Here is a 14,116-nt window from a genome sequence, read left to right on the forward strand (position 1 = left end):
ATGTTTAAAATAACAAATATTTCAGAAAATATGTGATTTACAACAAAATATGTAAAAAAGGGCAAATATTTAAAAATATGTGAAATAAAAATGGCAAATATTTGAAATATCTTTAGTTAGTAAGGAATCGAAGATATCATGGTCAGGTAAAAATATGTAAAAACATAAAAATCCTATCACTTATAGTCCTCCCTATTATGAAAAAAATAAGTTTTTGTGTAATTACACGTTGTTTTTATACTTGTATTTTGAACTAATACTATTAGCTTTCATTATGAAATAGGGCCTATCTTGGACTATCTTCCTACAATAAATATTTAATGTACACATGTATACGTTCTGTTTAGTATTGCCAATTATTTAGGTCAAATTATGAAAATGTTTAATGAAGAGTGATTAAAATTTATCTGTCAGTCATTAATTAATATTTAATAAAAACATTTTGGTAGGAGAATTATTAAAACTGAGTGAAATACGACAAATCACAAGGTGAAGGACTTGGATTAATTTTTAATTTAATAAATAAAAAAAAATTATTTAGGGTGCATTAGACTTCACTTTACCAATTGTGTTTACAAATTAAACCTCACCAGTTAAAAATTAATTTTTCTATTTACTATGATCGTATAAAATTGTACTATTTTATATACTATTGTATTATTTCAAAAACTATTTTTGTTTATTCCGAAAAGTATTAAATTTTCTGAGAAGAATTGAGATGGTTTTAATCCAGAAAATCCGCAGAAAATTTTACGATACTTGGTTATTGGGACCTTACAATTTGCATTTCCATCGAAAACTTGAATTTGTAAATCAACACGGTTGATATATATTCCATACTATATATTCCCTATATACGTAGGTGAAAGTAAAAATTAACGCTCCCTCAAATTTTTAGGTTTTCAATTTCAAGATACGTATAATCCAAGAACGCATCAGATGTTTTATAATTTTTTTTTATTGATATAATAAAATAATTAATTCAAATAATAAACCATTGAGTTTATAATTTCCTGCTGATTGAACAGTTCTGTCAGATAGCTCAACATAAATTTTTAGTATGTTTCAGTACAAATATTTGTGTAATTTTTTCATCAACTTTGCAGGGCTCTTCTCCAATCTTCAGGATCAAAAGTCTTATACCTAGTTAGTTCAGTTTTACATTAGTTTAACTATCGGTTCAGTAAGATAGTGAAACTAAAATACTTTAAGCAGTGTAAATAATAAAATACTTAGATTAAGCACGAAATGTAGAATTATGGATCTATACCAAAATAGAAATGTAACTACTGGTTGTGAATCCTGAAATTTTGGTGAAAAAATGTATGAAAAGATATAAATAGGAAGGAGTTTTCACAAAAATACCTTGTACGATAAGAAGAAAAACCTAGCGTGAAAAAACATTTTAAAATGTTTATCGTAGCGTATCTTCCAATAATCCAAAATTAACTTAATAAATACTTCTTTGTCAAGTTGGCGAGGATTGTGCAACTGGTTTGAGTCAACAGTTTATAGACTTCAACAACTTGATAATCAACGGGGTTACATAGCCGTGAAATTGGATGATGCCATTCATCAATAATAGATAAATAAACTAGAAATAATTCTGGCTTTATTGAGTATAAAAATGTAAAAAAAATTAATATTCAACTAGGAATTGTTACGGATGCTGATAACAAGAAGATATTTTTTGTTAATTAAATCAATTATTATAAGGAAAACAATAAGGAGATGGTTAGGGTTGTGGTCAAGAAAAAAGAAAATAGTTTTCAACTAGTTATTAACTGCGAACGTTTCGGCCCACCATAGAGGTCTTCAGGGCTATAATAAGAGGATACAAAGTAGCTAAAGCTACTGTAAAAGTATAAAAGTAAATTAAGAATATAATTTATACTTTTAAATTATCATAACCTACTTTATATCTTTTTATTTTTGCTCTGGTGGAGACCTGCGGGAGGTGTCAAAATCTAAAATTTTCTAACAATTTTATTCTGATTTACCAACTTATCAAATTTCTGAGGAGTTTTCCCCTTGAAATTTCCTTTTTTCTCAAACATTATTGGAAAAATGAACGCTGTAGATTGCGTTTATAAGCAACTTTGAATGTAGTAACCTCTTTATATAATGTTCTACCACAATTCTCTCAGTTTGAAATAGCTTCTCAAACCTCAAATTCTTACTTTTCGGGTGTCCAAATTATTGGTTGTGATGACAACACTTCTTCCCATGTATTTTAGTAACGACGTATCTGCATAGAATTAATGATTGATTAATTACCTAATAATGAAAATATATATTTATAAAACTTTCACTGATGTAAAACTAACATGCAGAAGATCTAACATTGTAATTTAAAATCTCAAGAATCTTCAATTACGGATAAATTGAAACAATGCAGAATGTAAAGGTAAATTTTTGGAAAAGTGATCGCTCCGAATTGCGTTTATAGGCAATATTAAATAGAATTACCAGAATTTCCTCAGTTTTAAGATAGTTCTCAAACCTCAAATTTCCTAAATTTTCGTATTTCAAATTATTGGGAGTTATGACAACTTTCCCTTTTTATCTTAGTACCGATATCCCTTCATAGAGTTAATACTTAACTGTTCCAGTAATGAAAAACTAAATTTTTCTGACACTCACTGATATGATATTCACATGTATAAGAACTAAAATTGTTATTTCGAAGCTAAGGGAACTTCAATTACGAATAATTTACGAAACAGAAGATAAAAAAAAACGTACAAATACCAACATGTGTTAGAACTAAAATTGTAATTTTAAAGATCAGGGACGTAAATTACGGACGAATTCACAAAAGAAACGATTAAAAAAACAGTCGTTCAAATACCAACATTTATAAGAACTAAAATTGTAATTTCAAAGATCTGGAGCTGCAATTACGGACAAATTGACAAAGCAGAAGATTAAAAAAAAAAACAGTCTTACTAATACCAACGTATATAAGAACCAAAATTGAAATTTCAAGGGTAAGAGAAGTTCAATAAGGGATAAATTCACAAAGCAGAAGATAAAAAGAAAACAGTCGTACAAATACCTACGTGTATAAGAACCGAAATTTTAGTTTCAAAGCCAAGGGAACTTCAATTATTGATAAATTCACAAAGCAGAAGATATAAACAATTAAATCGTGCAAATACTAACTTTTAGAAGAATTACTATTTACTATTACTATTTTAATTCCATTGGTCAGAGAACTTCAATAATGGATGTATCCATATAGAAAAAAAAAAATATCGTACAATTTTGGTCTTTATGTTTTGAATTCTGAGATATTATCATGCTGGTGTTATTTGTAAACAAACGGCTTGCTTTCGAGCGAATCCAGGCCAGAGTGAAAGTTTCAGTTAGGTCGGCCATGACCCTGATATAGGATTGCCTCAGTGGACGAAACTGTATTACATAGGATATATAATAGATAATACATAAATATATCGAGGACCAAACCTGACTGACGAACCTGGGTTCCTCGACTGTTAGCTCCTGCATGTCGGCCACATGACTGCCTCCTAGAACACCAAGGCCTTCCCCACTCCCCGATTTCGGTCTTTTCACTGAGGTTGGGGGGCCCAAGATGGTGTCAATTGGGGCCTTCCACTTCCTGGCCGTCTTAGTCTTTGATTAGGCCTGATTGTGTTTGGCGGAATAGACTGAAGATTTAAAAAAATATCCTAAGTGCAACGAAGTTGCTCAGTACCAACCAACTGTTCTCTTTAATGTGACAGCTAAGTGTTATGTCCATTTAAATAGACTGACTTACGGACTTAAATCCCGAATTTCCAAAAAAAAGTTTCTTTAATGTACATTTACTTTTTGTTTATTTGAAATAGTCTACTAGTTTGTTATTAGTATGGTCCATTGCTTGTTGCAATAAAAAATAGATAATGGAAGATAGTTGATTGACCGTGTGAATAGATGAATGGAATATGGTCCGGGTGCGGTAAAAAAAAAAATTCAAATAGTAGAATTATACTATTTTATTGAGCCAACGCTTCGCCCCATGTTGCAGGGCTTCGTCAGGGCTAAAAAAAGATACAAACACATAGTTACAAAAGGAAAAAAAAGAGAAAAAAAAACATAAGTGTAAAATAACAGGGGTATAAAATGTAAAAAAGTAAGATATAATAAGAAACATTAAAGGTTGTAAATAGTAAATGAAAAGGGTAATAGTAACAGATAGCTAAGAGAAGAAATATTAAAGAAAATACAAATAAAGAGATAAAAAAACACAAATCAAATGATGAGACAGAATGCATACCTGTTTTGACGGCAGTCAAAAATAAAGTGACCGTTGGTATTGGGAGGAGTGGGGACGGCAGTTATGCCACAATAACGAAACAAATTTTCAAAGTAAAAAAGTATTTAAATTAGGTGAACAGTAAAGTATAAAATAATGGGATACAATGTGTGTAAGTAATTAAGAAACAAAATATACCAAATGAGCGGGGATACAGAAAAGTGTAAAATATAATAGAAAATTAATAATAAAGTAATTAATATAAGTGCACTTAAGAAGATAACACATGAATATAAATTAAAAGATAGATACATGAATATAAATGAAACAGGAAGGATAGTGAATATAAAAATTTTAAAAAACGGCGAAACGTTGGCTCAATAAAATAGTATAATTCTACTATTTGAGTTCTTTTTTACCGCACCCGGACCATATTCCATTCATAAAAAATAGATAAATATGAACTATAAAGAATTTGATAATTAGCGTATCAGAAATCAGGCTTAGATTAACTGGAAAATTGAAAATCTTCTAAACTCATTCCATAATTCACAACTTAGTTATATTTTGCTTAACTGTTCTATTCTAGGCAGGCAAAAAAGAGATAATTGTTTTTCACACATCATAAACTCTTAATAACGAATTTATATAGCAAAAGAAAAATAGATTAAATTCGATAATGATTATTAAGTACCTTTAGTTTTGTTTATTTGATAAAAAAAATAACCATCTTTTATTGTTAATACTATATAAGCAATAGATGAATATAAAATTTGAAAGAATTTTATAATTATTGTTTTCCATGGTTGTTATCACCATAGTGTTGGGTTTTTTGTAATATTAACTATTTCTAAATCTTTGAAAACTCAGCAACTATTCGATCATAAAGACAAACAATCGAGCTTATTTGAGACAGTATGTTATGGATGATATTTTATGAATAAATGTTGAACAAATAAACTCAAAGCTCTTTTCTGCTGCGTTTTTCAATGTTCAACTAAAGCATTAATGAAGAATTACCCAAAATAATTACTAACTTGAAGTGAAAATTAATTTGATAAGAATTAGAGCGAAGAAAGTTTTGTTAAAATCTAATGCCCATCAGTAAAAACGACATATAAAAAACCAACGTTTTAACGCTTAAGTTTACTTCATCATGGTCATGGGACTAAGCAGGAAGAATCCCTCTTCCTCTAAAAATATTATAACATATGAATTCACGCATAGTGTAATGTCGGTGATCCGAACTTCGGTACTCCGCACACTCCAGTAATCCGAACTCGGGTAAAAATAAATGTGAACATGTGTGAAGAACATTTTTAACTTCTCCATCAATAGGAAAGTTATTGTGATTAAAGTGAAAATCGAAAGTAGAAATTAAAAAAAAATACAATCTAATTCCTGCGGAAATGTTCGTAATATGTTTTGTTGGAATTAGAAATGCATATCTATTGTATAAATCATTTGATTATGGAAAAATAATTCAATTAATAATAGAAATATGTATCATACAAATTTTGTCGGTGAACTTATTTTATTTATCACGTTATCAATAAATCCATATAATGAGTATTTTTTATTTTTATGTATATCTTTTTCACATATAAATAAACAATCTTATAGTTCTAACAAATTAAATCATAACTTAGCATTACAGGAGATGTAAAAGAAAACAATTTTTTTTTAAACTTCAAACTGTCAAATTTTCAATAAAATATGTAAACAAATAAAATTAAATAACTAAAAATAGTTATGTACATATGTATTGCTGAAATTTTTTACTCCATTTTTCCTAATACTTTGTGTAATCCGAACACCCATAGTTGGGCAAATATTATTCAATTGACGAGAGACGAATACTTTTTTATTCGTGAATTTTCTACTCGAATAATCAATTATTCGTACAAAAACATATGATTAACCATCCGAATACTTTTGTATTCGTTATTATTTTACACGAATAATCAATTATTCGAGCGAAATAATTCGAATAACCATTTAAATACTTTTGTATTCATCAATTTTATGGACGAATAATCTCTTATTCTAAAAATGTAAATGATTAACCATACGAATACATTTGTATTCGTATACTTGTAAAGACGACATTTTTTATCTTACATATCTATCGCGCTACATATATATATTTTATGATTGGGTATAGATTAATTTTAAAATTTCTGATTTCTAATATATTACGGTCCTCTTATATGTTTCTTAAGACGCAGAATACGAAAATGCTATCGATTTTAAGATTGCGTATCGATTTATTTTACCTTTTCAGGTTGCAACGTACTAAGGTCCCTTTATATGTTTTAAGAGATGCAGAAAATGTTGATGCTATTAATTTTAAAATTGCGCATTAATTTATATTTACTTTTCTTTGGGTACCGTTTTATATTAGTGTCCCATTATATACATTAGGCCATTTGTATGTTTTCTGCATCTTAAAAAATTTAAAAGGACACTAATATGTTTGAGATCGGAAACGTTATAACAAATCGATACGCAAGCGTGCGATCATAAAATCGATAGCATTTTCGTTTGCTGCGTATTAAGAATCATATGAGATGACCCTAATATATTAGCAATAAGAAAAGTTAAAATAAACGATGCGTGATCTTAAAATCGATAGCATTTTCGTTTTCTACTCGTATGAAAATGTGTAATGGGACTCTCATACGTTAGAAATCAAATATTGTTAAAAATAAGCGAAATTATTAAAAAAAATCTAATTGTTATTCGAATATGATTTTATTCGACTAATTTTTTATTGGATTGAAATAATATTTCAAATATTCGAATACAAAAATATTCGGATTGTTCAGTCGTATTTTTATTCCAATAAAAATGTATTCGTCTCTCGTCAATCGAATACAAACTTCGAATAAAAATGTATCCGTCTCTCGTCTATGGAATACAAACTTCGAATAAAGATGTATTCGTCTCTCGTCAGTCGAATACTTTTACTGCCCAACTCTGCGAACACACCCCTCCTGCAGCAAATATTTCGGATTACCGAGATTACACTGTATATTTACTTTATTCTATTTTTTATTTTGAATAATTTATCCGAAATTACGATTTCTGTTCTACCTTGTGCTTGTTATTCCGAACTGTTTATGTAATAAAGGTGAGTGACAGGACAATACTTGTCATGTCATTGAAAGATCTAATAAGCTCTAAAGATTTCGAATAAGCGAGAGCAATAGAAAGTAATTATTATCATTGATTTTTCACGTGTCTGAGAATAGTTCAATGTCATTTCGTTTTGTTCTGCGTTACATTTTTAAACACGTTCATTATAATGTGGGAATAGTATCTCTCTGGAGAACGATATATAAGAAGGTTGTTCAGTTTCAGCTACGTAATTCATAAATTATTTTCAAATTAATCATAAGGTTTCTTTGTGGATTTAATGTGAACCTGAAGAGCTGATTTAAGCTTTAAGTTGAGGGATTTATGAGCATATAAAGAAACTTGGACAGTTTCTTTTTGAAAATTACAACTCAGCAAGTAATCCACTATTCAATCAAAAATCAATAGATTTTTTTGGTGGTCTGATAAGAATTGGCTGGAAAAAAAAGTTTTTTGAACAAATATATAGAATTAAATTAATCAGTTAAATTTATAATAAATATTTTTATCATCGGCTGGTAGTATAGTCTAATTTATGAGTACACTTGTCGTTTATCGTTCAAAGAAAAAAGTAACCATTGTGTTTAGAGTCTGGGTAAGCAAGACTTCTGAATAATAGTTCCAGTTTTTTTAGTATTATAAACACAGTTTTAACATTGTGGAAGTTTTGTTGATATAAAGTGTAATAACAAATAAATTGACTGTTTAGTTAGTCATAAATATTTATCAATCTACTTAGGCATTTTAGCGTGCAAAAGAAAAAAAAATAAAACTTGGCTACTTTCTTTGATGTAGCCAAGTTTTAATTTTTTTTACTAAGAGTAAATAAGAATCTCCTCAAACAAACCCAATAGTCGCGTTACGGGGTAAATGTTTATTATTAAATTATACTTGTACTATCATTATTAAACTATGTAAAAAAAAGAAGTACTGAATTTTATGTTAACAAGCTCTATTTATTATTATATAGTAGTTAATTTTGTTTCCATAATAACTAAATTCATAAATTAATATATTGATAAAAAAAGAAAATATAAAATATGGGCTTAGCTAACGACTGTCCTATTTTGAATTGATCTACTATCTCTATTTGGTGACTCTTTATTCAAACAGTTGGTATGAGATGTGATGTTTCTAATCTACGGAAAAACACTGACTAGTTAGTTATTTACTTGAGAAACATACATAGGAACATGAAAGCAACTATATTTTACTATATTATGTAGTCCTTAAAGCAACTTTCGTCAAAGGAGTTGCTGATGTTATGACTACAGCAATATTTTGCAGACTCGAAGATTGGAGTCTTCATCACAGATTAGTAAGAAATCTCCAAATGAGTGTTGGGAAGACATCACTCATTCAAGTTTATACACCATTTGAAGGAATTGGAATCGTCTAGAAGATTGACTATTTTCTTCTCAATGGTATCATTCTATTCGCTAAGGTATCATGAGTGGTAATTTCGACGCAAAGAAAGTGTGTTATCATTAGGACGGACACGCGGTCATTGGATTCCACATTGGTGGACACCTGATTTGTGAGGACATTAATATGCTTATTGGAAGTACCTTTTACCCAGACAAAAAGATAAATTAAGTAACCTTCTCACATCTTGACAAGAAACTGTAATTGAAATAAGTCAGTTCTTTATTGATATTACAGTTATCAGAGGAGCAGAAATAGGAACGAATCATCTACATATACCAGGATATTGAGACACAGTCAGCCACTCTTCAAAACATACAGAATGGAGTCAATGGAGGATTACATAAAATAAGATTCATGAAGTTCCACACCCAGTTACCGACAGCTAAAGTAGTAGTGACCTACAACTTGGGAAATCCAACCACAACCCGAAGACTGAAGCCTAGGCTGCTGCAGGACATCCTGTTATAAACTCTAGTTTTATGGATTCTATTATTTACATTACTAAAATTTTATTTTCTCTTTGTCTTTTTCTTAAATTAACTTTTTTCTTCATTAGAAGTCAATTATTTATTTTATTAAGTCTACGAATGTTGTTATTTTTGTTATTAACTTTACTTTTCTCTCTTATCAAGAGTTATTATTTTTATCTATTTATTTCGTAATTAAAATTAATGAATAATTTACCCATTATGAAATATATTTATGGAAATGTGAAGTTATTTTCTTACCCGCAGGAAAAGGATTTCAACTTCATGTCAACTGATCAATATGTAATGCACTGAATGGTTCTAAATGGGCATTACATATAAGAAAGGATCCGTCAGTAACCGGTTATGCACTATCCTGCATTAAATGAAATCTAAATCTGTCCGGATATTTTCGGTTCCATGCGCCGAGTGTAACATAAAGAAATATAAATTATTAAGGATAATAAAATCTTAATTATATAGTTTCTATATATTATTTTCTTTTTTCAAGGAATTCTGTTATTACTTTTCTCTTCTTTATTTGGTTATTGCAGACGTTTCGGAACAATTGTCCATCATCTAGTCCAACTATTCATGTTTTATTCTCATTCATTCCTTTTTAAGGGATTTGTTTTGATATTATAATTTATCATTATTCTTTTTGTATGTGTCCATCTACTAGTCTCTCTGTTTGGAGAGTTGAACTTTTATTTTTTAAATGTTTGATAATCTTAAATATAGATTAATTAGGATAGTAAAATGTCAAATAATTAACCAAATCCTAAATCAATTTAAAAATCAAGATAAAACAAAAAATCAATTTTATTTTCCCTCCTTCCTAGCTGTTAAATATACTCAATTTTTTAAGCGTTAGTTGAAATGAAAAAGAATCATTTTTGCGAAAGTAATAATAATTATTCATAATCTCCCTAGAATAATATATTTTTATTTTTAATTTGCGTGAGATTGGGTCGTAATATCTTTTCTTATATTTTTAATTCTTCTAAGGCTGCTTGCGATGCTTTTTCTATTTTTTTTTTTAAATACTGACTGTTATCGTGTTTTTCCGCAGAATAATTCTTAAAAAATATTATTAAGCTTACATGCAATCTTTTCATGATCTCTTCTTCCATGGCCGTTTATTATAATAAAATTAAAATAACGTAAAAGTTGCTTTGTTTTTAAAAAGGTGTATACTTTTTATGATATTCTACGTTTTTGACACACTTAAAGAAGTCCAAAAATTCTAATATATGCCTTAGCTCCCTTAGAGTACAAGTGAAAGAAAAAACCACTAGTTTACACTGTGTTGATATCTATCTACTTTATAACACCTTCCAATCAATAGTTGGTAAAATTTAAGGCTGTCATGATCCTTGAAAGCATTAAGAACGGATAGGAGTCAAATACAAATTCAAAAATATTTTTATTAGAAAATTATATTAAAAATACCGATGGTTCTTTTTTCCAAATTTAATATTGATATTCTCTTGAAATTTAAATATAATAAAATAATCAAAAATATATGAACTTATAAATTTATATTCAATATGAAATGGCCAGAATGAATTGAAATTATTCATGTGTATTTTTTAATTCCTTTGTAATTATTTATAATCGATTTGAAATTACTATTTTATTAAAAGCATGCTGAAAATTAAAAATAGTGATACAATAAACCTTTTACTATCTTTATTATCGTTATTTTTTATCTAATGAGTCACTTTACATGTTTTTGTAGGTGCAGATTCACATATCAATTCATCGTCATCAATTTTCAGTTTTATTACATATTAAGATTCTTTAATATGTTTGTAAAGGGTTATTAATTAAAAATATTTTCGATTTTAAGATTTTTTAATTTGAGAACTTTTAATCGATAGTATCTTCATTTTCTGTACCGTTAATAACGTTTAAAAGTACTCTTATAAATTGGCTGAAAAACTAAGATAAATTTATAGGTGAGTGTACGTTCTTAAAATCGATAGAATTTTCTTTTTTGCATCTCCGAAAACATTGAAAGATACCATAGTGTCATGGCAGAGGTGAATTTCAGGGGAAAATAGTTAATAATATATTTAGTAGAAATGAAAAAAATTAATAAAAGTTTTGGTAATATTCAACTTAATCTATATTTATTATTATTAGGGTATTTTTTTTTTATTTCTACGTAGTATATTTACGGACAATATATATCTAACAAATAATATCTAACAACTAATCCACATAAAATAAAATGAAAAAAAAAATATTACATTGGATTCTCCACTATATGACCAATGTATATGTATGTGTATGCTATAATAGTATTATAGGATAGTAGATATTCAAACATGATTTTTTTTTTAACTTAATGTAAAAAGAAATATAAATTGCAGATTATGTCATTTACTTAAGTAATTAAACATATACATATAAGTAATAACTTACTGGTCTTGTCTCTCCAAGCGTATAAATGGCGCCATCTCCACTTCGTGCCTGTAATGAGTTGCAACTTCTCCCTAATATGACAAATAATATTAGATTAACTTTTAAAGTTAATATAAGTTATTATAATTATATAAGACAAGTACATAACTATTATAATATATAACTAATCATTAAAAATTATGTCTTACAACGTGCTTTGAATATATAACTTAAACCTAACTTGGTCTGAACTAGCTCATTTTTTTGTTTAGTTTGTATGATATATTTTTAAAAAAAACATCTATGAGAACAGTAATAAATTCATAGTATTGGACAATATTTTAACCAATAATTCAAACTGTTTTTAAAACAAAAATTCGTAATTTAGGATTTCTCTAAGTGAAAACTTTTATTAACGATTAGAGGTGAAAATAATGAATATCAACTTTGTTTTTGTAAAGAATATAACAGTTTAACAAAAGTTAACGAAGAGATCAAGCCTTTTCGGCTTTTACCGTTTCGAACTTCATTTTATCGTTTGTTTATTTATCAAATTTGTTAACATTTCATATTTATCCATTGTTTATTATACCTAACAATGGGAACTGGCTATTCATATCTAAGTTAAAGGTACATTGTAAGAAAAACTTTTGTCAATTTGTCATTTAAGGCTTGTTAAACTATTTCAATAAGACCCATCTGATTTTAAAAACCACTTGATTGTACACTGATTTATCGAGTACAATCAAAATCGTTTGTGCTGATTTGAGATAATCCTCAAAAAGTATAAAATCGATTTTCTGAAGTTACACTTCTGGTTTATCGATTTTAACGAAAATGTTACGGTAACATATTAAGATCCACATGCTCGAAATATATAATTTCAGGTTCGTACGAAGTTCTGGGGTAGTGGTTCACATGCAGAGACTATTTTGCGAAAAGTTTTATTTCCGCCGAAAACTCGTATTCGAAATTTTGCACTATCGCAATACTTCCCTTTACTATAGATTCTAAGTATTGGTAAGGGAAAGTAATATATAGCTGATTTCATTCTATCGCTGTTGCTAAGAACTCATAGATCATAGAATGAGCAATTTTGTCAATCATTTTACTAGTGATTGGATAATTTCTGTGTTAATTACAAATGTCAACGCTAGCCATTAATATTAATCTAGTATTGATTAGCCCAAATTTTAACTAGTTAGTTCGGGTTCCTTAAGTTATGTCTAGTTACCAGAAGAAAGGACACAATATGAAAAACTGAATAGATATAATATAGTTTATCAGTTTTGTGTAGTTCACTAGTTATATAGTTTCTATGACTAATACCATGACAATGATCCTTCTAGTAAGTACTAAATACTTGTAATATTTATTTAATTATTAATTTTTATATATTTGTGTGATGAATAACATTTTGTCACTTAAAGCCATTATAATGGATGCTTTTAGACTGCACCTCAAGGTCCCCAACGTCAACAAAAAAATAGAAATTACTGTCTAAGCATAACGTAAAATAATATGATATTGTGCCATGTTATTTCATTGTTTAATAACATATTCAGATCAATTTAATGCACAATGATAGATTAATGTTGCAGTTTTCTATTATAATTAAAAATAACAACTATTTGGAAGCAGTTAGTGTATTTTGTTTTTCTGAAACAACCTTACCCTTACGAGTAGGGTCATATCTTTTTCTCTTTTAATGTGTTCATTGAATCAATCGTATGGATAATACAAATATATATATTTTTAGATTTTAAGGAGTCTTTCGTAATATCTCTAGAATGGTGCGTTAACAGTTTTAGAAGGGATCGCAAGTTATGTTACGATATGGCATTTAAGGCCCCTTCAAATTTAAAAAAAGTAGTTTTAATAATTGATTTTATGATGATATTTCGAATGTTTGTGAGCGAATGTTTTTGTACTCTTTTGCCTTCCATGATATGTATGTAATTAAACACCTTGTTTGCTTTAGAGTATGACTAACTCATGACTTGTGTGTCATGACGTTTTGTGGTATTCCCGTTATAGTAGCTAATTTTCTATTTTCCCCATCGAGTTTTCCGGATTCATTAAGTCCTAATTACAATATTGAATTATATTAATAGTATTGATATAACATTTTGAAAATATTGAAGATGTTTCTATCAATGTGTATTATTATAATTACTTTTACTCTTGAAATGATAAGGTTGGTTGAGACAATAATTATTTTGGAAGATTATTGATTGACCGTGTGTATAGATGAATGGAATATGGTCCGGGTGCGGTAAAAAAAAAACTCAAATAGTAGATAATTATACTATTTTATTGAGTCAACGTTTCGCCCCACGTTGCAGGGCTTCGTCAGGGCTAAAAAAGATACAAACACTATAGTTACAAAAAGGAAAAAAAGAGAAAAAAACATAAG

At 28.3% G+C, this 14,116-nt stretch overlaps 1 protein-coding gene across 4 annotated transcripts in view; it reads right to left on the minus strand.

The window, feature by feature from the left end:
• LOC106679977 (glutathione hydrolase 1 proenzyme) overlaps positions 1 to 14,116 on the minus strand; it is a 134,779-nt gene that overhangs the window by 109,500 nt on the left and 11,163 nt on the right. For 2 of the 4 annotated variants that reach the window (XM_014419400.3, XM_014419404.3), the window contains exon 2: positions 11,722 to 11,792. In XM_014419400.3, coding sequence (XP_014274886.1) covers positions 11,722 to 11,792 — 71 coding nt within the window. Of the gene's footprint in view, positions 1 to 3,468; positions 3,635 to 11,721; positions 11,793 to 14,116 lie in introns of those variants that run through there. The other 2 variants (XM_014419405.3, XM_067050337.1) reach the window with 2 other exon arrangements.

This window comes from Halyomorpha halys, unplaced genomic scaffold (genome assembly GCF_000696795.3).
Source record: "Halyomorpha halys isolate HHAL.00 unplaced genomic scaffold, Hhal_1.1 Scaffold237.1, whole genome shotgun sequence".
Classification (NCBI taxonomy): Eukaryota; Metazoa; Arthropoda; class Insecta; order Hemiptera; family Pentatomidae; genus Halyomorpha; species Halyomorpha halys.